Here is a 25832-nt window from a genome sequence, read left to right as displayed (position 1 = left end):
GTCCGTTCTACAGCGTCGGAATACGGTTTTGTGGGGGGCAAAAAACCAACTCAGCCATGTGCTTCGCCGTGAATAGTCACTATTGCAAGTCTTACGTTTTCACCCTAATGTGCCAATAGCTGGGGGGAGGAAGGAGCGGTTATTTACCTAATCTCTCTCCCGCCCCGCCTGCTTTTTTAATACTGTTGTCATTGTTACAAAATACATGCCAGCCCAAAAGGCTATTTTGTTAGCTTTCAGAAAGAAGGCAACAGGAATCGACCTGCTCTTTACGGCATGGATCCAGCCCCGGGTACGACTCTACTGCCTGGAAGCCATTAGTACATGTTTAATTTACTCGTTATTATTCCTCGGCGGATGTCCGAGGTAAGCAGGGAAGATTTTATGTTGGTTTAGTCATGGCTATGTAGGATCGGGTGAGTGGTACGTTTTCTGATATTGTCTAACGAGAGCAGAGATTTTTTCAGTGCCTCACCCGTTATCTGCCCCCTTCTCCCAACCACGCTGCCTATTTGACGGTGAGTAATACAGTGTGGACCAGCGGCTAGTCTTCCATCTGCCCAGGAGACGATCCCCACATGCCGGATCATGTTGCGAAGCTGGGCCCAGCACAGACAGACAGACAACAGAGAGAGCTTGTGTGTTACTCGTCCGGGTTGGCAATGCAGCTGGTGAGAGATCAGCAGGAAAATACAAGAGGTTTGAAACCTGAGTCTGAAAGAGCAAAGCAACTTCGGGTGGTCGGTTCGGAAGCCAGCGGCTTGAGTGGAACAGCGGCCGCTGGGAGGCTCCTGCTTGAAGCCCTGTTTCATGAGGATTCACCACCTCCCACAGCAGGGTCTTCCGTTCCCTGCGATGGAGACATATGGTTGGGCAGCTTTGAAGTTCGCCAGAAGAGCCATGTTTCCAGTGTCTCATGGAGTTTCTCGCAGGGCTTCCAAGAGAGAAGGGAGCAGGAATTCTTGAATGGGGATGTGCTAACAGGAATCAGACTTTCCTTTCTCGTGGTTGGGGGGCAGCGTATTCCCACCACGCCTGTCATCCCTGCATTTTATTATGCACATCGGAGGCGGGGGTGGTTAGGTTTTATGGAGGGGTTGGTTTTTAAGTCCTACTATCTTCTCAACACTCAGAGTTTGTTTGGAGGGGAGGGGCGGAGAAGTTTGCTGAGAAAAGGGCTTTTATTGCACTGGTTAAAGGGATCCCAGGGGAAAGCGGTTCCAGCATTAACGAGAAACAGATGTAGGATTGGGGGGGAGGGAGGGCTTACACCAAAAACAAAAAGAAAAAAACCAGCCAACCCTTCTAACTCCATGAAGAAGCCAACAAGAGAACTGACCATTCTCCCACCATGCGAGTACTGACCACTGGAGCTCAGAATGAGATTTTTTTTCTTTTTAGAAAAACCAAACTAACACTTTGAATGGAAACAAACGAGAGTCGGCCGTTTGGGAGCCCTCGGCATGAGGTTTTACACCCGGACGCGTCCTTCTGCAACAAGAGGAGCTCAATATAGTAAAAAACAAAAAACCAAGTAAGAAGCAAAAGTCTTTCCAGTCTTTTCTCAGCAGCAAGGTGGGAACCGGGGACAGCCGGGTGAGCGCGCTGGGGAGGAGCTTTGGTCATTTTCTGTCTACTGGATTCACTTGTCCATAAAAGACACTTCTGACAGATTTGCCTTGCAAAAAGCTACCAATGGAGAGCAGAGCATGAAGCGTCTTGAGTGGACAGCTGGGAATGGTGCTGGTGCACGTTGGAGACGTTTGCTTCAGGGGGGAGAGGGAGAGAATGGGAGGAGCTGCCTGCCGGACTCAGAAGTTGCTGAAAATCTCCCGTTTCTTGTTCCAGTCCATCTGCGGAGCCCTCTTGTTCACCCGCTTGGCGCGCGCTTTCTCTTTGGCCTCGGCCGCAGTCGGGCTCAGGTTTAGACCACTTTCCTCAAATGGGTCCTTCTTCTCAGACTCCCCCTCCTGCAAAGAAGAAAAAAACGTAAAACGCTCTCCTGTTGCTGTCATGGTGTAGGGTGGTGGTGTGGGGATGCCCATCGAGCAGGGGTGAGCAAGATACAGCCTGTGGGCCGCATCCAGCCCACCAAGCCATTTTATCTGGCCCACCTTGCCACACTCCTCCACCAGACCAATCAGGACCTGGGGGTAGGGGAGAGCACGCAGTCTCCTCTCCCCGCCAGGGGCACGCATTGCCAGAGGGAACCGCCCCTTCCACCAAGGCCCTGCCCCTTCCGCTTGAGGCCACGCCTTTCTGGGGGCGGAACCAGACCGTAACCACTACCAACATTCGTGAAGTAGTGCTCCCCCGCCCGCCCTGCAAAAACGATTGCCACTGCTGCCCTAGAGACGTGGGCATGCTCGGGTGCAACAGCGCCCCCTGCAGGAATGGAAAGGGCTGGCTGGGGTGAATGGACATGTGTCCTATCATGTTGCCCACTCGATGGGGCACCAGAGATCCTCCTCTGCTGGTGGTTCTTTCCCTCTCTACCCAAAACCGTACTGAGAGCTAGGGCAGATTCTCCTTAAGGAAACAGAAGAAGCCCGTGTTTGTGGGTTTAAGTGGTGCCGAGGGTGTCTTTGTGGCCAGCGATTTAATTACAATTTTGGAGACCAAAAAATGCCCTGCAGAACGTGGCGCTGCTGGGAACTGGAAATAGAAACGCAGACGCACAAAAATGCAGCGTCACGGCCAAAGGTGAGACGGGGCCACGTTTGGAAACACAAAATTCCGCCCGCGGGGACAGTCAAAGCTTTTATAGGAGGCAGCAAGTTGGAACGACTGCGAGCCCTGTGGAAATACCCACTTGCTCGTTGCGGTAGGGCCCGGCCCAGCCTGCTGAACGGGGGACCACACGGAGATCCTGCTTTGGCTACACTGCGGTTGGGGTTAACTAGAGCTCTGATGTGCACAGAGAATGGGAACCCTAACTTTGCATTTTTCAACTCGATGGCTTTAAACAGGCCCCACTGAGCACGGCCTCTCCAAGCCTGCAGTGTTACAAGGCAAATATTTGCTTACAGGAAACTCGGCTCTGCCCACAGATAGTGGGAGGGGACTGCCCAATGGAAGTGTTAACCATCAAACTTGCTTTTTGCCAATTCAGTTGCATCTGAGCTGGGTCTAGGGATGTAATCGTGTAGCCAATGAACCAATAAGCAAAAACTTATTGGTTAATGCTACAGACTCCATGCATTTCTCCCCCCCCCCCCCCTTCCACCAGTACATTTTTTTAGCAGGCTGGCCAGCAGCCTGGCTCAGGCCGGGTCTGGGACCTACCCCCGCTGCAGCTCTGCAATTCAAGTGTATTAGGAGCCAGGCAGGCAGGCTCAGTTCTGGCTTGCACCAGGCCCAGGAACTCAGCTCAGCTCCCCCCCGACAGGGGCTCCTGCCACTCCATGTGGCTGCCTCTGTTTCAGGCGGCAGGCAGCTGATCTATGAGGGGAGCTGTTTTTTAAACTGGCTCTCCTTGTGGCCCAGCTCCCGCCTGGCACTCCGTGCTGCTGCCTCTGATACAGAGGCAGCAGCGTGGCGTGGCAGGGGGCTCTTCAGGAGTGGAGCCAAATGCACTGGCTGCCAGCCCCACCCCTGGGGACTATAGGAACTGATACAAATTCCTGCGGTAAATCGACTAGTCAATTAACCAATATTTAACATCCCTAGCTGGGTCCAATGCATCTTGTATGCAACTTGAATCGTAGCTTCCCTTCCCCACACTCACACTACTGATGTCTACCACCTCAGTAAACTCTGAGCAAAACCTCCATGGCCTGTAAATTCATCTCAACCCTCCTATTTCCGTAACGGGCAAAAGCTGGACTTCAAATCCTTAAGGAACAATTAATACGCAGGATGAAGTGCTTTCAGCTAAACATCTATTAGAATTCTAAAGAGAGATTTTACTGCAGGCCTTAAATTGCATTACTGCATTTCCATCTTCATGCAAAGCACAAAGATTATTTAATTGGAACGCAAAGTCTATTAACTGGCACTGGCAGAGCATTGGAGTATCTTTGCTTCAAGGACTTCTTTAGTTAGAACGCTCGTGTAACAGACAGGCTGTATAGGGAGCCTCGTTTAAAGCTTGCTGCTTCGGTAATCACATTGACAAGGAGTGGGTTTTTGTGAGAACAGCACTCGGAACAGGGTGACAAAGCGATGTTCAAATGTTGGCAAGATATTCGCACTTTCAAGGCTGTCAAACGCATGAAGTTCTTCCGTGGAAAACTGGGCTAGAAAGCCTGATGCTTCATTGCCTTGTGAAGTCCTTTACACCAGAGCGGAATGGTTTATTTTGTACTCACTTGCACTGCTAGAAGCAATGAATTGCAAGAGACGCAGTTCAATAGAGAAACTGGCCATATTTTTCACACGGATGTATCTAAGTCTAAGTTAAACACCTGGATGGAAATTGCTGGATTTCAAGGGTACAGATCATCACTTGTTACTTGACTTCAGTCTCTCAAAATCAGGGCATTTTGTGTAGCGCCTAACTATGAATTTAGAGGCCTAACTTTAGCATACACAGTAGAAGACTTTGTTCATGATTTTTTTTCAAAGGGATTTATTTTGAGTGCCTACATTTTTTGACATTCAGTTTATAACTCATCTGATGAAGTGGATTTTAACAATGAAAACTCTTGCTATATACATGCGTTCATCTCTAAGGGTATACCTACACTTGCTCGAGATAGGGATGCAAATGTAGTGTACCAAAATTGCTAATGAAGCACAGGATTTAAATATCCCGTGCTTAATTAGCATAATTGCATCTGGACACCATTTTGAAATTGCGTTATTGCGAAATAAAACGCCCCATGTAGCAGCGTTATTTCGAGAGAAGGGTTTCCCCATACAATGAGGAATAACAGTTATTTCGAGAGAAGGGTTCTCTCTCGAAATAACGCTGCTACACGGGGCGTTTTATTTCACAATAACGCAATTTCAAAATGGTGCGCGATTATGCTAATTAAGCACGGGATATTTAAATCCCACGCTTCATTAGCAATTTTGGTATACTACATTTGCATGCCTATCTCTCGAGATAGGGAGCAAGTGTAGACATACCCTTAGGCACCAGAGGCTGCTTGTAGTTTTTAAACTTATAACACCTGAAAGGGACCTGATTTCAGTGGGTGAGTGCTTAGTATTTTCTGAAATTTTGGGGCTTTAAAAGATGGTTCAGTTTGGAGCAAAAATCAGAGATGCCCAGCATCAGGTCACTTCAAAATCAGGGGTTTTCAAAGCATAACAAGAATGAAAATTAAAGGCCACAACTCAAAACGTTTAACAATCACTTCTACCAACCACTCACTAAATTAGATTTATAATGCTTCTAATTTTACTAGTCTTTTCCTTTCTCCTTTTAAGCCATGTGTTTGCTTTTAACTTTTTATTCACATGGAATAATTAAAGAGCGGTCAATTTCACAGACCTAGTCTGTTTCTCATGCCCTAGTAGAATGCTACAAAGTCTAGCTTTTCAACAGGTCAAGAACTGTTTATTTTATTTTTTTTTTAAGTTCTGAAATTGGTACTCATTTATTAAATTCATGATCCATGTCTATGGCTGTTAGATTCTTTTGAAAGTCTTTCATGCAACTGCATTGAATGTGATTATATTTAAGGCCAAAAATTAGCTTAGACCTTATCCCAGGCTAATGTAACAATACCAATGAGCACTTTCAATAGGTTACCGACTAGCTCCCTCAGTTGTTATTCTGCTTCTAACCTGTCCCTTGTTTTAGACCCACGTTTACCTCTAATCCATCTATTTCCCTATTTGGGTGTGGAATAATATAAGCTACAGCACGACGTGACATTTTGGTTACTGAAAGTCTTGTTTCTGTATTGTGCTTCCTAAAACTCCTGGTTTCTGTGTGTCCTTCACTGGACTAGACAAGCTGAGAAGTCCAAATACCGCTGTACAACAATGCTCCCCTGCTCCTCTGAGCGGTTGTGCCTAACGTCACACATCATGCCTAGCCTACTAACTTCGCAGGCACAAAGCGCATGCGTGGATCTTTACGGGACCGGGGCCTATGTCGGTAAACAAATAAGCAGCACGATGGCACATCGGAATCCTTGCAAAACTTGTCTGTATTAACACGGGACATCTGCTGCCTCTGGCAGAGGCCGCATGAAACCAGGAAGCTTTCCTGTACCCCTGACAACGAGTGGAAAGAATGCACAATTTGGACTTCAGCACACAGACTCTGTGGTTCTCTCACAAGAGACAGAAGTAATCCGAGCCTCTCAGTAGTCCTTTTCAACTCCAGTTCATCAAACCCTGCACATTTTAGCTTCTGCATAGCTTAAAGCAGAAGCACAAGCAACGGGGAACATTGTGGTTTTTTGTTTCTCCCTTTCTCCCCGCCCCTTGCATGTAATTAAATGTTTTCCTTGTGGCCTTGGGTTTTTTTTCGTTAGTTTTCAGTTGATTTCCCTGCCCCCCTTTATTTACAGTTTTGTAACAAACATCATCCTGAATTGCCCCAACACCTTTCATCCCATGGGATCCCAGAGCTACTTCAGAAACTCCACAGAGATTGCTCACCCGTCACAGACATGCAGCCACCTCTGGGTGGGAACCTAGAAGGTGTTTAACAGCTCACAACACCACTACATGCTAACTTGGGGCAGGACATGAGGAGAAGCTTGTTTTCTAAGTGCCAGGTGAATGTAGAGAAGTAGAATATAATTAGACCCAAATCTGTTTGAAAGGCGATTATGAAAAGGAGGCTATGAGAAAAAGGTGAAAAATGTATTTTTACCTCTGATTCCTTCTCAGGACTTTGGAGATCACTATGGGATGAAGACATGGATCCTCCGTTCAGCTATTGGAAATGGAAATGTTAACAAGTACATTTTATGGGTCGTGCATGCTGCATAAAGTGAGATTAAAAATACCCTGTGGCGTTTACAGCCTCGTCAGATAAGATAAGAGCCAATTCTGCCCTGTGGCGAATAATGTAAACACATGGCTGGCTGCAAAACAAAGAGACTGAAGGGGGGAGCGGGGGAGTGTAAATTCAAGTGACAAAAATCAGACTAGTGTTTAACAGCAAATTTCACAGACCTGGTGGGGGCAGGGTCTGGCTACAAGCAGGAGAGCTTCCCACTTACCCCAGAACAGAGCCTGGCCTGTCGCCACCACTCTCATTTAGCAACTCCTGCTCCATGCAGGTAATTAAATACAGGTCGAACCTCTGTTAACCGGCACTCCCTGGTCCAGAAACATCACGGATGTTCCAGGACCAAAGAGTCCCAGTGGAAAGCTGGTGGCTGGGTTCCCTGCGGCTGGGCTGCTAAGGACAACCCGGTGGAGCCAGGAGCCTGGTGCACAGGGAACTGGGCTTCAGGACTTAGCAGGGAATGAGGGGGACTGGCAGGGCAGTGGGGCTGGGGGGAAGGGGGAGCAGGAGGGCCAGGATCTCCTCGGTCTGCAAAACCTCTCACCCTGGACCAGAGAGGCCCAACCTGTAGCAGAGAAGCCAACCTTGTTTTGAAGCCAGCCTTGAATTAAAAGCCACAGAGGAAAGCAATCAAATTCAATATGTTAATTAATGTAAACTAAATAAGCCTCAGAACTAGGGTTGTAAAGGATTAAACGGTTACCCAGTAAGCAATCACCATGCGGGGTAACCAGTTAACCAGCGGTCTGGCCAGAACACCCCCAGCCCTGGGATCCTGCTTCGCTTTTTAAACAGGTTTTTACGTCCCTACTCAGAACACACACCGAGGGAGTGGCCATCCCCTCTGGGTAAACTGAGGCACAGAGTCCTCCTGCTGCAGATCACAAGGTGAGTCAGAGGCAAAGCTGGGAGGAGAACCCAGAAGCGGTGACGCCAACTCCCCTGCTTTGAGGACACGGTGTCGCCCCAAAACGAGGTGAACTGAGATGCTGACATGGCCTCTCAAAATAGCTGGGCGCCCTGCTCCGCTTCTTCCATCAAGACAAGGCTCGTTGCTTCATAAGAACAGGATGCCAATGATACACTCACCTGGGTTTGTGCAGACCCGTTGGTAATAGGCTGAGGCACCCCACCTGTAGACCAAGCAAAGTGAAGCCCCGGTAAATACGGTTAACAAGAGACTAGCCCATGTCAGACAGATCCTCCTCCAGCACCCCCACTCCAGGGACTCTTACATGCCTTTACCATTTCTAGGGCTAATGGACCGAAGCCCTCCCTCTATCTTCTCCTGCAATCACAACCAGACTTCCAGCCCGAGTGGATGATGAGCCCCAAAAAAAACATACCCGTTCCCTTGGGTTTCTCTCCTGCAACCCAGCTCGGTTTTCATTCCCCCTTGTGTCCTTTGCTTTCATTCCCCATCAACAAAAAAGTCACTTGGTGGGTTATTTGGGGGTGAAATAGCGTCAAATGCAACATCTAGCCATTTCTGCAAAAAGCCCCACCTTGCTTGGCTCCGAATCCTTGAGTACTATGTACAGATATGGTCTCCTCACCTCAAAAAAGATATTTTGGCCTTGGAAAGGGTTCAGAAAAGGGCAACTAAAGTGATCAGGGGTTTGGAACGGGTCCCATATGAGGAGAGGTTAAAGCGACTGCGACTTTTCAGTTTGGAAAAGAGGAGACTGAGGGGGGATATGATAGAGGTCTATAAAATCATGAGTGGTGTGGAGAAGGTGAATAAAGAAAAGTTCTTCATTAGTTCCCATAATATAAGGGCTAAAGGACACCAAATGAAATTAATGGGGAGCAGGTTTAAAACTGATAAGCGAAAGTTCTTCTTCACACAGCACATAGTCAACCTGTGGAACTCCTTGCCAGAGGAGGCTGTGAAGGCTAGAACTAGAACAGAGTTTAAAGAGAAGCTAGATACATTCATGGAGGTTAGGTCCATAAAAGGCGATTAGCCAGGGGGTAGGAATGGTGTCCTCTGTTTGTCAGAGGCTGGAGATGGATGGCAGGAGACAAATTGCTTGATCGTTGTCTTCGGTCCACCCCCTCTGTGGCACCTGGTGCTGGCCACTGTTGGCAGACAGGATACTGGGCTGGATGGACCTTTGGTCTGACCCAGTACGGCCGTTCTTATGCCTACCCAAGCGATAGTCTTTGCTGTAATTGTCACCTTGGAAATGTCACAATGTGGGAGAGGAGAGAAACCTCTTTGGGGCATCTATGACAGGGTGGACCAGGCTTTGGGGGCTCTTGCTGGAGGCCCTGTGGTCCTGCCAAGTCTGAGCAGTCAGCGAAAGCCAGGGCGATTTTGAACAAAAATCCTAATTTAAGATCTCGGGCGGTGGCTTTGTTGAGTGTTTTCATCTGTGCTTCTATTAGCGACCACACGGGCCTGGTCCCCAGTGAACATGAACTCTGCAAAGGCAGAGGGGATAAACGACCCTCTCGAGCTGCAGTCGGAGCCTCGATGGCAGGACACGGCGCTCAACGAGGCCAGTGAACATGCTGCGTAGCTCAGTAACACTCGCTCCATCTCGCGCGGAGGACAAGAGTTCCATTCTCACCCGTGCCAAGAGCAGGGGCTCGTCCGCATCATCTCCGGCTTGTTCCAAGTTTTGAATGCGGAGCATCTGACACCGCCGTCCCGCCCCCAGCTGGCTCGAAGAATTGTTCGACCTGATTTTTGGACAGCTCTCGCCACTGAATACTTGAAAGAGCCCAGGGAAAGCCCGTGCCAGAGCTCAGTTTAGATAAGAAACAGCTGTGTTGAAAAACAGAGCTCCCCATTCAGCCAGCCAGCAAGGAGGGAAATATGTGCTGGGTGGAATGCAGAGATTTCTCCCAGCACAGGAGACTGCAGCGCCACAGAGCAAAGACTAGCGAGGCAGCGTTCTCTGCCAGTTCTCCACAGCAAGGATAAATATTTATGGCATCGATTATCAGATCTGGTGCCGTCATGTGACATGTCTTCCTTCGCTTGTGTGTTTGGCCACATGCTTTCTGAAGGCTATGAGAAGGGGAAGGATCTTTACGCCTTTTTCCTCTGGTGTCCAAATCCAGACATTGTAAATAAAAGAAAATGCACCTTAGGACAACAGTGGAGTAACCTGCAGGTACCACTCTGACTCTTGTCCCTTTCCAGACTTCTCTGACCCTCCCATAATATAAGAACTAGGGGTCACCAAATGAAATGAATAGGTAGCAGGTTTAAAACAAACCAAAGGAAGCTTTTCTTCATGCAGTGCACCAGTCAACCTGTGGAACTCCTCGCCAGAGGATGTTGTGAAGGCCAGGACTTTAACAGGGTTCAAAAAATCTAAATAAATTCATGGAGGATAAGCAGGAATAGTGTCCTTAGCCTCTGTTTGTGAGAGGCTGGGAATGGATGACAGAAGAGGGATCACTTGATGATTCCCTGTTGTTTGGTCCCTCTGGGGCACCTGGCATTGGCCACTGTCGGCAGACAGAACACTGGGCTAGATGGACCATTAGTCTGACCTCGTCTGGCCATTCTTATGTCTCTCTCAGATATGGGACACGTTGCCTTTGGGTCTTAGGAACTCTCATGGTTGGATCAGACCCATAGTTTACTCACTGTGATAGCGTCAGATGCTTCAGAGGAAAGTGAAAGAAATGCCAAGACCACTGTGTAATAATCTAGTAATGGAGGTTTCTTCCTAGCCTCAGGCAGCTAGTGTTCATCTTATGTCCTGGAGCAGGAGGACTGATCTCTCTCAAACATTTACCCTAGCTAGTTATGCTCATTATTCATATCAGTGCCTCCTCCTCTTCTGAATCCTACCTAAGTTTGTCTCAACAAGATCTTGGGGCAAGGAGTCCCACGGGTTAACTCTCAATTGTTTAGAAATATTTGGATCACCTGGAAAGTATTGTTCTTTCTGTGTATAAAAATCTCATGGACGTTCAGCTAACTAGCAATAGGGGCTTTCTAAGCATTAGGTGACGTCACTAGGTCCTGTGGTTCTAAATCGTTTTTGAAAGTTTGACCCAAAGCTCAGAACAGCTGTGGGGAGCAGGGTACAGTCACCTGGGGAGGAGGCGGGGGTAAGAAGGGTCTTACCTTTGATGTGCTCCTCCATGGGGATTACCCCCAGTTTCTTGAAGTATTCGTCTGTTTCGGGATCTACCACTAGGAGCTTGGCTTCGTTCTCCTTCGACTTGATGTTGGACACCACCTCGGAGTGCTTCATGCCTTCCACGTTGATCCCATTCACCTGCAAGGGCACAACGGAGCAGCTGAGTGCTTCTGGGCAGATCACACCGCACACCAGTGCAAAAACCAGCACCCTTAAAGCGACAGACACTCGAGCGCCGTACTCCCTCGGCAGCTTTTAGCTTACGGACCAGCCTCTGTGCCAAATGCGAGCCTCTGTTTGTAAAACGCTGGGTGGGGCACACAACCGCATCTGGAACCTCACCTCACCAGCTGGAAGGACTCCACGCCTGTATTCTCCCCCCAGGAGTTATACTGCTTCTCCAATTCCTGGCCCCCAAGCACCCACAATCAGCTCCCCTAGCACGAGGGGACACTCCCTCCTTGTGGGCCTGAAGATAGGGGACATAAGAGATAACAGCTCTTCTATTGCTAGCCCCCCCATTTCCTACCAAGTTCGCCCTAGGTGTTGCCTTGAGCACGGGCGGGTTAGGACTGTACCCAGAGAGTAGCTTGGTGAACTTGCATTCAGATGGTTATAGAAAGGTCCCTGCAAAAGCATCTTCCATGAGCTAACGTCAGCTCCCAGGTCACTTCTGCCTTCTACCCACATCCTGAATGGGCCTGTTCTACCAGACATCTCACATCTCCTCCCAGCCAGGCAGCTTTCCAGGGGCGTTTAAAATTCTTCTACGTCTAAACCCACTGGCGTCAGGATGGACAACGTCCTTTGAGCTATTGTACCCCCATTGGCCACTGCGGTTCCCTCCTGTGTACTCTCCCACGGCTTGCCTACGGCACTTCTAAAGGGCTTTTCCTTAGGAGACCACACCTAAGGAGTATTGTTCTTTCTGTGTATAAAAATCTCCTGGATGCTCAGCTAACTAGCAATAGGGGTTTTCTAAGCATTGAGACAGTTAGAGGACGTCACTAGGACCTGTGGTTCTAAATCGCTTTTGAAAGTTCGACCCAAAGTTCAGTCTATCGGATCCCGCTATTATCTTCCTCTTCCCAGCCCAAGCCACTGGTTGGTCCTTTTTGTCCACATGCCCAGGTCTCCACGGTAGGGATGTGAACGGTTAGTCGGTAAGCATCGCCCTCACCGAGGGATGCTTACCCATTATGGTCAACCGGTGGCACAGAATGGAGCAGCCCGCCACCCACGTCGGGTGGGAGGCCGCTCCAGGCCTACCCCTCCCCCCACCCCCAAATAAGTAGATAACCAGTTAACCGACAAAATGGAATTTTACATCCCTCCTCCACAGCTGGGAAATCTGCAGTCAGGTCTCCGGTCATGTGGCCACCTCTAAAAACAGGACAAGGACCTCACGCAGGAGAAAAGGATTGCCTATTTGCTCCTGTGTCGGCCCCGGCTAAACGGAGCGGTGCCTCTCTCTCCTAATACTTGATGCGCCGATTAACAGTTGTCCTTTGTTGGGTGCTAATTGGGGCCTGTAAAGAACTGAGATCTTATTCTTCTCATTTTTCCAGGCAACAAAGGAAGAACAATCGTAATTGCGAAGCATTATTCCTGGTGTCGAGTGAACAGGCTCTGTCCCCCGAGTGAAAAGATCCTAAGGCTGCAAGCTCCTCATTGCTTATTGGGATAGCTACCTCCACTGCTTCCGCTCAGTGAACCCTGGTGAGGGCTAATTTTTTAATTGCAGGCTTTTCTTTCCGTTACACAAACAAACCCCCAACTTCTCAGCCAGTTCGCACTCTGCATCTCAAAAAGAAGGCACAGGGGACTTTAAACCAGATGTGTTGATTTAGTCTTAACTGTAACACGCTAGAGAGAGTCGATCGTGCCACGGGAAATGTGCACAACGAAGACAATTGGCAACGAAATTATCCAGCGCTCTACAAACATCTAGCTGCTGCACCACAGTGAGTTTTGAATGAGCGTAAGTCCTCGGCGACATTGTTGACTGCCAAGAGGTCGCTAGTGACTGTAACTGTGCTTCTATTAAAAGGCCTAGATAATTTTATAATCCATTATATCTTTGTGTATGACATGATAACTCGTATGTCGTTTCACAACATCAGCTGATTCCTCCCAGACCCCCTGAATCACTTTCCCAGCCCCACACTATCACAGCACTGCAGTTAACTCTCCAGCAGAACTTTTCATACAAGGCTTTCAAAGCCCTCTACAAACAGTAACGTATTTTCTCTTCCACCCCACCTAAGGGAAACTGAGGCAAAGAGTTGCTAAGTGACTTGCCCAGCATTATATACCAAGTCAGTAGCAGAGCCTTGAATGGACCCACGGAGACTTGAGCGAGGCAGATCTAACTCCAGAGTCACTCCTGGAACGGGAAATGCCTTGGTAGGGGGGGAGGTTTCACTGACACTAAACATTCAGGTATTGGCGACCACAAGAACCAGGGTATCAGCCAAGACAGGTCATGATATGGTTGGATAAAACTTGTCTTCCCCCAAAGGCCCAGTTTTATTGGTTGAGATTTAAAAAGCTTCCAGTCACAGACACACTAGGGACGTTAAAAAAACGGTTCATTAGGTAACCGTGTAACCATTAAAAAAAAATCGTAGCAATTACCTGGTTACACACTGCAGGCTCTGCACTATAAAGCTTATACTGCAAAGCCCTCAGTGTAGCCAGCTCCCCAGGAGTGGAGCCGGCAGCCAGTGCACCAGGAACTGACTCCCAGGGAGTTGGCTTATACTGCAGAGCCTGAAGCACGGGGCGGCAGCCGGCTCCCTGGGAGCCAGTGCATGCTGGAAGCCAGCTTTTAATCCCGCTCCTGGTTCACACCGGTTCCAGCCTGCTGCCCCGCTCCCAGGGAGCTGGTGCATGCCGGGAGCCGGCTTTTGCCAGCTCCAAGTGTGTACCGGCTCCCAGGCCGTCCTACTCCCAGGGAGCTGGTGCATGCCGGGAGCCGGCTTTTGCCAGCTCCAAGTGTGTACCGGCTCCCAGGCCGTCCTGCTCCCGGGGAGCCGGCTGCTGCCCTGCACCGCGGGCTCTCATACAGAGCCAGCAGCACAAGGTGGCAGCCAGTCCGCTGGGAGCCAGGATGTAACCATTACCGTAACCAATAAGCTCATGCTCATTGGTTAATGTGGAAACGGTTACAGGATTACATCCCTAATAGGCACCCAAAGCCTTGGTGCATTGTTACTTTGCATCACATTGTGAGGGGAGCCTGACTGGAGACCCCACCTATGGGCAGGGGGAAAAGAAAGGCCTAGAAAACCACAGGGAATAGCAAGTTCCACAAATCTAGCTCCCGTTCCCCCCCAAAATGTGAGAGGGTTTGGCTCAAAAGCCCGTCTGTACCACCCTGTCCCGCTGGGGTACCAGGGCCAGGCCCAGCTGCGACCTACAGCCACACTTCCAAGGCACATGCACACCTCGACTTTGCGCCTTCTCCCCACAGACTGGTAATACTGGCTCCCTTCTGCCCTCCCCCCACCTCTTGCTGCGGAAGAATTCAGGTCTCAGGCAGGCCTGTGGGTCCCAGGGTGGCTAAGACAAGGCCCCTTGGATCCTCCATGGTGGCCAGGGAGCTCGTGGATGAGGGGATGGGTTGCACCCTCAGCAAGTGTGCGGATGCCACTAAGCTAAGGGGAGAGGTAGATACGCTGCAGGGCAGGGAGAGGGTCCAGAGTGACAAATGGGAGGAGTGGGCCAATAAAAATCTGCTGAGGTTCAATAAGGACAAGTGCAGGGTCCTGCCCTTGGGAGGGAAGAATCCCAAACGTTGGTACAGGCTGGGGGCAGACCGGCTAAGTAGAGGTTCGGCAGAAAAGGCCCTGGGGGTTCCAGTGGGTGAGAAGCTGGAGATGAGTCAGCAGGGGGCCCTTGTAGCCTAGAAGGTGAATGGAATATTCGGGTGCATTAGGAGGAGCATTGCCAGCCGATCTAGAGAAGTGATTGTTCCCCTTTATTCGGCTCTGGTGAGGCCACATCTGGAGTATTGTGTCCCGTTCTGGGACCCCCACTACAAAAAGGATGTGGACGCATTGGAGAGGGTCCAGCGGAGGGCGACCAAAATGACTCAGGGGCTGGAGCACGTGACCTATGAGGAGAGGCTGAGGGATTTGGGTTTGTTTAGTCTGCAGAAGAGAGGAGTGAGGGGAGATTTGATAGCAGCCTGCAACTCCCTGAAGGAGGTTCCATGGAGGCTGGAGAGAGGCTGTTCTCAGTGGGGGCAGAACCAGGAGCAATGGGCTCAAGTCGCAGGGGGGGAGGTCTAGGTTGGAGATGAGGAAAAACGATTTCCCTAGGCGGGTGGGGAAGCGCTGGGCTGGGTTCCCGAGGGAGGGGGTGGAGTCTCCATCCTTAGAGGTTTTTAAGTCCCGGCTTGACAAAGCCCCGGCTGAGATGATTGAGTTGGGGTCGGTCCTGCCTTGGGCAGGGGGCCGGACTCGATGGTCTCCTGAGGTCTCTGCCGGCCCTGGGATTCTATGGTTTTAACCCTGGCTACCCGGGTGAGGCTCTGACAAGACTTTTCAGTTCACACCAGGTACTGCCTGGCACTCCCCCTCCCCCATTACACAAACATCTGGACCAGCAAATAAACCCCCCTGGAGCAGGCCGGCTGAGGTGGAGGTGTCGTCTGAAGCTCAGCTCCCTGCAGGCCCTGCTTTTCCAGGCTGGGATCAGCTCTTCGCCCACAGTCCCTGGCTCACCCGTGAAACTCCTCAGCACAGGGAAGCTGTGTTGCATCAAATATTTATTTGAGCCCAAAGCGCCGGCGGGCGGATCAGGTTGCTGAAGGCTCCGGGTCGCCTCCTGCCTCTTCGTGCGTGTCGGGGGCGGATAAATAAATAATAAAATGCCTCACGGTGACATAACGCTCAGCCATAAAGTGCCCCCTCCCAGGCACACGGGCAGCGATCTGCATTAAACATTCGGGCGCCAGGAGAGCGTGTGGCCAGGCCTTGACGAAGAGCGGGTGTCGGGACAAAGGGGCCGGCAGGGTTCGCTTTTGTCATGCGCGTCTTCACGGCCCCACTGCCTCTCTCCCAAATGCCAGATAATCGGAGGCCCACCCAGCACCAATTAATACATTGAGGCTGCAGGCAGGCCCCGATTCAGCAAGGCCAATGGGCACGTGCCGAATGGAGTGCACAAATGGTCCCCGTTAACGTCAGTGGTATTCTTCACGGGTTACAACCGAGTACAATGCTTTGCTCTAATGGGATGCACATTCTGACCCCTTCACCCGGCTGGCCTCTGGAACTCCCTTCCGCTGTTTGTAAGCAATGGTCTGCGTTTGTTAACCATCAGAGCAAGGTGCAGGACCCATCTTTGCCCCCGAGCCTGAAAGACAGTTGCTAGGGCCCTGCTGGCTAGCCACTCTGAAGGCCAGTTCACCTGTCCCATCGCTCACCCCAGGCCGGCGGAGGGTTCTAGCTAACCAGCATCGTCCTCAGACCCGTCATTAAGTTTGGCTGCACTGAATCCACCGCAGAGCTGAATCCTGTGGGGCACATCTGATCCGAATCAGGCACCCGCACTGGCTGAAAGAGCCCAGCGTCAAACCCCTCTGCAGGGGCACCTGGGCGGGCCAGCCAGCTGCTGCTGCGTCCTTGCAAGGAGGAATTTGTTCACCCCAAGCGCCTCCTTCACTTGCTCTGCCCTGGGAAAGTTTGCCGGGTTTCCATAACACAGAGCAGCATGGCAGCCTGATGGGAAAGCCACTGGACTGGGTCTCCGAGGGCCTGGCACACGCTGGGCAAGCCACTCGCCTCTGTCTGCCCAGAAGGGGACCCCCTGTTCTGCCTCGGAGGATTCTCTCGTGACTCTGAGCTCCCTGCGTGGGAGGCCGGAGCAAGGGCACCGTGTCACGGGGGGGTTACGCCTCATAAAACACGGGAAGCTGGTTAGTTCCTTTCCCGCCGACCTGCCTCTTTGGCAAAGGGCAGCAGGAAATATTTCTAAAGCAGGAGCCGAGAACCTGGCCTGCTCCCAACCCAGCGTTACCACAAGGGGCTGTACGCGCCGAGAACAATGGGAGTTCGGCACCCAAATACCTTGAGAGGGACTGGGCCTGACAAGCGCTTGGGTTGTGATGACCAACGTCTTGGGGAGAGAACAGGGACTCCCCCCCACTCCTCCTCTTCCACGATAGTCCCTGAGACGCTCAAGTCCAACCCCCACCCACCCTGGGAGCAAGCAGATAGCCAACACAGGCACTCTCTGAAGGATGGGGGCGGGGGGCAGGACATGCTCTCTCCTCTATGCCACTCCAGAACTAGGGTTGCCAGATGGTTGAAGCAAAAATACCAAATGTCGCCCCCCCCAAAAAAACCCCACTGTTGAAGGGGGGGAAAAAGCATGTCCCCTTTAAGAGTGAGTGCAGGGATAGGAACAGGGGAGCGGTTGAGCACTAAAACCATGGGGAAGGTCTTTTGGCCAGCAGCCATTTTGTGCCCGCAGCATTGGGGAAAGAGGTAAGCATGGGGGTTGGGGGACTGGGGACCAGGGCGGGACTCGGGGGGTGGGAGGGAGAGGCCGGGCGCTGAGTGTTTGTAGGGTTGCCAGGTGCCCGGCATTTTCGCTTCCTGGCCGGGGAAAAATTCAGAAAATACCGGCCAGCTCAGGTGTCCGGAATTCTCTGAATTTTTTTACCGCGTAAGAGGTGAAAATACCGGACTGTCCGGGTGAATACCGGATACCCGGCAGCCCTATCCAGAACCCACCCCACTACCCTACCCCTGGAGAGTCCCACCCTGCACACGGGGTAACCCTTCGGCCAGTACCTCCACAAGCTTGTCCTGGGGTCGCAGGCCCGCCTTGGAGGCTGGCGAATCTGGATCTACCGAACGGATGAACTGCCCGGGCCGGGACTTCTCGCTGTGGAGGTTGAACCCGTAACCATTGGGCCCTTTCTTAAGGTGACAAAGACGTGGGCGCAGCTCCTTGCTTTGTCCGTTTAAATCCTGGTGAGAAAAAAGAGAAAAGCCGCTGTGTTATATTTGCCGCTTTGGGCCGGGAGGGCAGGAGGAGAGGGGAAAAAAGCAGGTGCAACAAGGAAACGGGTGTGTTAGAGCTGCCGATCCGCCTCTCCCAGCGACACAGGAACAGGCCACCACACGCACGTCCTCACACGGAGTCCATTCGAAAACACCGACGGTCCGGCTCCGTTCTGATACCAGGCAAATGCATTTCCTGCATCGCAAACTGCTCTAATAAAATACGTTCGGACTCCCACCTCCAACCACCCCGCCAGCCCAGGCGGAAAAGAAACGGAGAAACCAGAGCCCGTCTGACGAGCGCAGTATTTAGGAGACAAAGCATTAACCTTGGCTGCTGATCGCAGGCATGGTCGTGGCCTGGAACCTGCGGACCTCAGCAGCTGCTGCGATGGCTCTAATAAATCTCTCTCCCCTTTCGCTGAGGAGGATCCTGAGGAACCCAACGGCAGGTCCCACCCTGTCTCAGAGGATCCCTTCCCTCCGCACGGGGGGTGCCCGACGGTGTCTCAACATGCGGATGAAGGGCTGTGAGCCTGGAAAGGGCCCTGATGGGGGGGCCTAACCTGATCCATCCATTTCTGAGATGGTCTAGGGCAGGGGTGGGGATCCTAAGGCCCGGGGGGCCGGATGCAGCCCCCGACTTGCCTGGCTCAAGCCACTGAGGTTCAGGGCCCCCCCCCCAGTGTTGGGGAGCCCATGTTGGTGCCTCAGCCCCCCCGCCATGCTCCCCGCAGGGCTGGCGCACACAAAATCTACCAGCCAGGGCCTACCTAGGCTCTGGTGTGCGAGGGGAATGTGGGGCCGGTCGTCCTGCTTCTCAGGGGCCACGTCAGTGGGGGGGGGGGGCAGGATGGGGGTTGCTTCACACTTTTGTGCAGCTCCCGACTGATCTTTCTGTGGGTCAGCGGCCCCCGACCCGAGAAAGGTCCCAGCCCCCTGGCCTAGGGAGAAGACCCGGAGAACTCCCTGGCGCGGCTTCGTTGGGATTTGTGCAAGTCTCTTCTGACTGGGTCACGCTCAGAAACTGAACACGCCCTTCCCAGAGCCTGTGCGCAGTGGAACCCGGTCGCGGACGGCGCTGCCCTTGCGCCGGGCCCGGAGGAAACCTGTCTGCGGACAGAAACGCGCACAGACCCCCGGACAGGCAGGAGGGCCAGACAGCCTCTCTGGAGGCTGGCCTGAGAGGAAGTGAGTCTGGTGGCTAATGCACAAGGGGTCTGGACTTTATTCCTGGCCTGCAGCCTTAGCTCTGATGCTTACCCATAGGGATCTAAAGGGTTAACCAGTTCCCCATTAAGTGGTTAACCAATAGCTCCGCTGGGCCGGCCACAAGGTGGGAGGGGAGGGCCGCTGCAGCCCACACCCCCTCGGATCCCGGTTAACTAGTTAAACTTAACATTTAACCAGTTAACTTTTTAAATGGGATTTTACGTCCCTAATCACCCACCCTACACCTCCATTTCTTCATCTATAAGAGGCAGGGTTGCCAGGTGTCGGGTTTTGAACCGGACAGTCCAGAATTTGAGCTTTCAGTTCGGAAACAAATTGAGAAAATAGAAATGAGAAAATATCAACGTCCGGTATTTTCTGAGTAAGATGCACTGTAGATTGTAATGTCACGTCAAGTGTGTCTGGGATTTTTGTTGAAACCATCTGGCAACCCTACTAAGAGGCAGACTGTACTTCTGAGCCCAGAGGAGTTGTGGAAATTCAGGTCTGGTTTGGCGGAGGTGTTGCGACACCAGCCATAAGGCTGCGGACGATTATGGCTCAGTAGCTTGAGTGTCCCGTACAGCTCATGTGTCCGGATACCGTTCGCGTGACCTTTTAGGAGTAAAGTCACCCATGTTCAGATGGGGGGGCAGGTCTGGGTTCTGCGGCTTGAATTCCTGCCCAAAGGGGCTTTCTGAACCACTCTGTCCAGCCTTCAAGAGACGTTGTGGTTTTCCTGGACTCTCCCCGCGTCTCCCACAAGAACACAGGGGGAAATGGTTTGCCACAAGCAAAGGACGAGGGAGGTGCTGACTCAGTGCTGAGTGCCAGGCTGAGGAACACCACCAGGGTTCCCTGGAAGTTGAGCCCCTGGGTGGCCAACCAGGAGAGATTCAAAGGCCACCCCATAGATTAGCAGAGCGCCCACATGTGTTTCTACATGTGGTGCACGTCTGCACAGGCCTTGGTGCACATATTTATTCCGCACCTGGATGGGGAAAAAAAATGAGAGGGAACATTGAGCGCCCCATGAAACTAGGTTCCCTCTATAACCAGCCGGGTGGAATTCCAGCGCCGGCCCCATCCCACCTCACGCCGTCAAGGGTGCACGTAGGCCAACCCGCCTGCTGAGTCTGAGCTGTGAAGTCCATGCGAAAAAGCAAGAGAAGTCGGGGGAGGGAGAAGTCGGGGGAGTAAATGTGGAGCGAGGTGGAGGGCCAGTCCTGAGCCGTGTTTGCAATCCCTGGAGCTGGATGGCTAAGACCTGCCCCTGAGCCCAGTGGCTGAGCAGAGGCCTGGCGTGGGTCCTGGGACCAGCCACAGATGGGGACATCATTCACCAAGGCAGCGCGTAGTCAGCGAGAAGCAAAGACTTGGGGTTGAATGGCAAACCCCATTGCCCTCCCTCCAAAAAAAATAACAACTTCAGTGGGACAAAGTGGGGGTTTTATTCCCTTTGTTATGTGGCACATGAGTTCTACTGTCCCAGAGTAAGCCCATGTGCGTGCCTCAGTTTCCCTGGGCACTGTACTAATACCTAGACGAGGATGGAATTTCGGTGTCATATCCTCCTGAGCATGGAAGGGGGGAGCAGGTGCGATCTGGGGATACCTTTTGCCAGGGAACCAGGACAAAGGCCAGAGTGGCCTGGCTGGGGGGCTAGGCCCAGGAGCTGGGAGTGGGTCAGTTTCATCTGGCTTGGGGGGGCAAGGGGAGGGCCAGAGCCCTGGCTCCGGGCCCCCCTCTCCCCAAGATGGATGGTACTGGCTGCTTCTGCTTTCTGAGCCAACACGTCTGTTCTACGCTGCGTCCCTGTGGACTAATAAACCTTCTGTTCTACCTGCCGCCCGAGAGTCACGACTGAATGCAGACAGGAGGTGCACGGCCCGGACAGTCCCCCGCACTCCGGTGACACTCACTAAAACGGTCCTGAAGAGTCTCCTGCCTCCTGCTCATTTTTGCAGCGTGGTCCTGCAGCATCGCCAGACTGGCTGGCAGCAGGAAACTCACGAAAGCAAAAAAAAACACCCAACCCAGCCTCACCCGTACTTCCCAGCCAAGAGGGCAGACCCAAGAGGGACACCCACTGAGCTTGGAGAAATATCTAAATGCTGGGCGCCGTACCCCAGCCCGGCTGCCAGGTCAGGACACGCACGTAGGGACGGGGGAGCCACTCAAGCACGGGACAAGCACATCCGGACACCTGGGTTCTCGTCCCAAGTCTGCCACTGACTCACAGTCGAGCAATTTGCCAGGCTGGGATGGAAAGGACTGTTCTAGCCAACGGCAGACGGTGCTCACGGTCACCGCAATCGTTTCCACTTGCCACCAACACTCCGCCAGCTGTTTTTTGCTGCATTTCGTCGGGACTGACCTCAGAACACAACTCGCCCACGGCTGCCGCGCTATCCCACGCCGGGACTGGGTTTCTTCTGTTTATTTTGTTGCCCTTACAGCTGAGCCTGTCTTGCAATATCCTCTAGGGTTCCAGGGAGCTATTATAGCTCCATGGAAAGTAAACATTGACTATGTAAAAGCTTGCTGTAGGCAACCGATTAAAACTGCAGGGTCATGTGGTATGTTCAACACTTTCCCTCGGTCCACGTGAGCACCGAAAAAAATGGCTTTATTGCAAGACCCAGGCTCATGTGGTGCCACTCAGAAATGATCCAAAGCCGCAAATATGGGGGGATTCACCATGTCTGCAAAACCGACCACCCTTCTCTTTAATTCCTCAGAGAGAGAGGTGGATTTATATGGAGAGAGAGTAGAGCTGCTCCAATCCAAGAATTACTTCAAGAGTGTAATTCAACAATTACAAGAACACTGCAGATGGGAACTTTTTTTCTTGTTTGTTTTTCATTGAAAATGAACAAAAAAAAAGTCTTTTTTTCGCCAAAAGTGTTTGAGGTTTTTTTAATCTGGTTTTGGTAAAGCAGCTGAGGGTTTGTTTGAGAGAAAAAGTTTCAACCCAAAGGGAAATGTTCTGGGTACTTTTTTTGGGGAGGAGGGGTGATCAAATAGCTATTTTCTGGAGAAAATCTGTGCTGAAAACATTCTGATGAGATCTAATGTGTAGATCTAGGAGCCAGCAGAGTTTCCTTATTGGGATGAGTAAGCGCGATCAAATCCATCCTCCTCTCTCTTGGGCCAGTCAATGCTTGGCAGTCCTGCGGGGCTGCCCAAAAGGGGAAATTGACTAGTATCTATTTGTACAGAGGAGGTGCCGAGAGCTGTAAACCACATTTATGATGGGAACCACTTAACGTCAGAGGTGCACCAAGACGCCTATTCCCAGCACCTATGCTAGCACCAACCCCGATGCAGACAACTGATCTGGAAGGAGCTGGACTAAAGCCAGGATTCTTTTCCCGCAGGTCACCAACCTTGGTCTGCAGTTACTCAGCAGCCTGGCATGCCATTCCAAATCCCCCCCAGCGACCCGTTCGCCAACAACAGCCGGCTTTGTCCTGAGCACCGGTAGCGGACTGCCCTCTGCACACACAAGGGCACAGGCGCCTTTCGAATGCGGATATTTCGCTGTCGTCACTGGAGACTCGAGCAAGCACCTTCCGCCTTTGCCCCAGCCCTGCATGAATGACTTTGCCGTCCTCGGGACGAGCACCCCACAGCACAGCACAGCACAAGCAGCAGCGTAGCGGGCAGGAAAACAACACCCCAAGCAGATGGCAAGCAGCCCACTACTGGCTGAGCCTCTCTAGTCCGGCACCCTCGGGACCTGACCGGTGCTGGACCACGGGAGGTCAAGAGTGTCTGGCAGCATCACCAACCCCTCCCCTGCTTGCTGGGCTCTTGGGAGACATTTCGGGGTCAATTAGAGCTAAAGAACAGCCCAGAACGCTGGGGACCAGGACTGGCGGCTGGTGGCACCCTCTAGATCATCCCTGAGAGATGTTTATCTAAGCTGCTTAAGAACATGAGAATGGTCATAGTGGGCAGTGGCATAGCGGGGCGGGGGGGAGGATTGTCCCTGGGTGCCACGCTGGGGGAGGGGCAATTTAGTCCCCCTCCCCTGCCCCTGTCATCCCTCAGCTCCCCTGCTCCTCCTCCGCCCACGCCGCCGGCTGGAGCCTCCTCCCTGCCTCTCCGCCCCCAGCCCGACCCTCCTTCATCTCCGCCGGTGGGTTTGTGTGCGCGGGGACCCAGACCCAAACTGGAAGGGGCGGGGGAGGACGTGGTACAAGCTCCCTCCCTCCACCCAGGCTCAGGCTCAGCCGTGCGTCAGGTGTGGGGCTCCGCCGTGCGGCAGTGGAGAGGGGCACAAATTTTGCCTTTGCCCCCAGGTGCATAACACCCTCGCTACATCTCTGATACTGGGTCAGACCAAAGGTCCATCCAGCCCAGTATCCTGTCTGCTGACAGTGGCCAGCACCAGGTGCCCCAGAGGGAGGGAACACAACAGGGGGATCCCTCCCCTGTCACCCATTCACGTGATCCCTCCCCGTCACCCATTTCCAGACCAACAGAGGCGAGGGACACCATTCCTCCCCATCCTGGCTAACAGCTATTGATGGATCTAACTTCCACAAATCTATCTAGCTCTCTTTTGAACCCTGTTCAAGTCCTATTCTTCACCACTTCCTGTGGCAAGGAGTTCCACAGGTTGACTGTGTGCTGAATGAAGAAAAGGGAAGGCTTAAAAGGAAAGAGAAAATCATATAATATCTGTACCTAAAGCACTTTGTTGCTCACAGCCACAACAGACTGGGCGGGCGGGGGATTTAAAAAGAAGCCATCGCTGTGTTTGCGGATGGAACGTCTGACTCTGGGCCCTCTTGTTTGCTAGCAGACCGGTCACACCCGACACAAACCACAGAGGGAAGCAGTAGTTTCCTCTCTGGCTCTCGCATTGTCACTGCTGTCCCTTAGCTGCGAGATAAGGACGCCTCCCCCAGCCATGGGAAGCCAGAATCCCTCCTTGCTCTCACCCTGACGGGCTCGCGTGAAATTAAACACACCAGAACCGTCTCCAGGTGCCTTTTCCCCTCACCTCTCAACCAGATCTGAAGCATCTCCAGACTCAAGCGAGAGGCAGCCCAACACTGTTAAAACTCCCCGCAGACCCGCTGGGAATTAGCAATGCAGCTGCCCTCCCTGACCCGAGTGCGAATCGGCCGCGTGCCGGTGATGACAGAGGAGTGAGAAATCCATTTGCCACATGATACTGAGCCTAAGCCTCGATAGCAGCCAGCTGGATCGCCGTGCTCTCCGCGCTGGATGTCTGCACCTTGTACCCAGGGCAGCTTCACGGCAGAGCCATCGTGAAGGATCGTCCTCAGGAGAACTCCCTTCTTCTGGCAGATCGCTTCGTTCCACGCCAGCTTCAAACCACACAAAGTAAAAATAATTGCGGCACCTGGACGGAGCAGGTGAAAGGGTCCCCTCTCAAGATAACAGTCCTTTTCAGGGTGGCACTGTTGCCCGGAGTAACTAGCACAGTGTTGGGAGCTAGACAGCCATGAGTTCTCTGCCACCACCTCACCATGTGGCCTTGGGCTACTCACCCCATGCTTCTGCCTCAGTTTCTCCATCTGCAATAGAGGAATAAAACATACTGCCTTTCCCAGGATGTTGTGAGGGTTACAGTGAGGATAACCTCCCTTTCATTTTCTGATCCTAAAGTTCTGTAATCTACTATTGACCGATCGAGCAACCTTTCGATTTTATACTTCAGCCCATCACCATAGATTCCTGGCGTTTCCTCTGCTTCACAACCAAAACTCTGTTTGGAATAGCATTTTGGTTTGGGCTTTTAGATTTTAGGAATGTCCTCCTTTTTTCCTGTTGGCTGGGAAGTATAGGACATGGGAATGTCATTCTAATGGTGGAATGGCTTGACACCACTCAATGCTAAAATAATTCTGTGATTTATATTAGCAATCATGTGACACATTTGTTTTCTAGTTCTTCTGCATTCCTGGGCTCAACTTATGTCTGGTGTGGAGAAAGTGAATATGGGTTGCATGTGGCTTTCGGGCCGCAGGCTGCCCACCATTGCTCTCGTCCCAACTCTGCATTGGGTTCTCTGGGCAAGCCACATTGCCTCTCCGGACCAGGACTTCCCCTAGCCGTCAAACGGAGGTGAGGACCCTCCCGCTTTCGCTCAGCCTACGGCACAAAGTGCCCCATCTTCTAGGATCTTCCCCGGCCGTCTTGCGAAACACACACAACCGGTCCACGGAGCTCCCTCCGTTAGCCGAGATCTCCCGCCACAGGGCAGTGGCTCCTTTACTGCCTCTCCTCTTGTTAGAGAAGAAACAGGCGACCCAGAGGCGGAGGGGGTAAACGGAACTGCTTGATTATCCACGCACGTTAACCTTGGACCCCCAACCCAACGTGCCAAGTGGCAACCGTTTGGCATCAATGACACCCTTGTATCTACGTTAGTATGTTAATTCACACCTCTATCACTACTTTCCCTTAGGGCTGCCAGATGGTTTCAACAAAAACTCCAGACACACTTGACCTTACATCACAATCTACATTCCATCTTATTTAGAAAATACCGGACATTGATATTGTCTCAATTTGTTTCCCAAACAGAAAGCT

At 52.0% G+C, this 25832-nt stretch overlaps 1 protein-coding gene across 1 annotated transcript in view; it reads right to left on the bottom strand.

The window, feature by feature from the left end:
- Positions 1 to 33: 33 nt before the first annotated feature.
- Positions 34 to 25832, bottom strand: part of NHERF2 (NHERF family PDZ scaffold protein 2) — a 106712-nt gene continuing 80913 nt past the window's right edge. Inside the window, exons 3-7 of the mRNA XM_006129280.4 lie at positions 17835 to 18014; positions 11013 to 11166; positions 8009 to 8052; positions 6779 to 6841; positions 34 to 1970 (exon numbers count right to left, since the gene is read on the bottom strand). Of these exons, the coding sequence (XP_006129342.2) occupies positions 1812 to 1970; positions 6779 to 6841; positions 8009 to 8052; positions 11013 to 11166; positions 17835 to 18014 (600 nt within the window). The 3' untranslated portion in view covers positions 34 to 1811. The remainder of the gene's footprint in view (positions 1971 to 6778; positions 6842 to 8008; positions 8053 to 11012; positions 11167 to 17834; positions 18015 to 25832) is intronic.

Source organism: Pelodiscus sinensis, chromosome 16 (genome assembly GCF_049634645.1).
Source record: "Pelodiscus sinensis isolate JC-2024 chromosome 16, ASM4963464v1, whole genome shotgun sequence".
Classification (NCBI taxonomy): Eukaryota; Metazoa; Chordata; order Testudines; family Trionychidae; genus Pelodiscus; species Pelodiscus sinensis.
The sequence above is the reverse complement of the archived record's forward strand: the minus strand, read 5'-3'. Positions and strand labels throughout refer to the sequence as shown.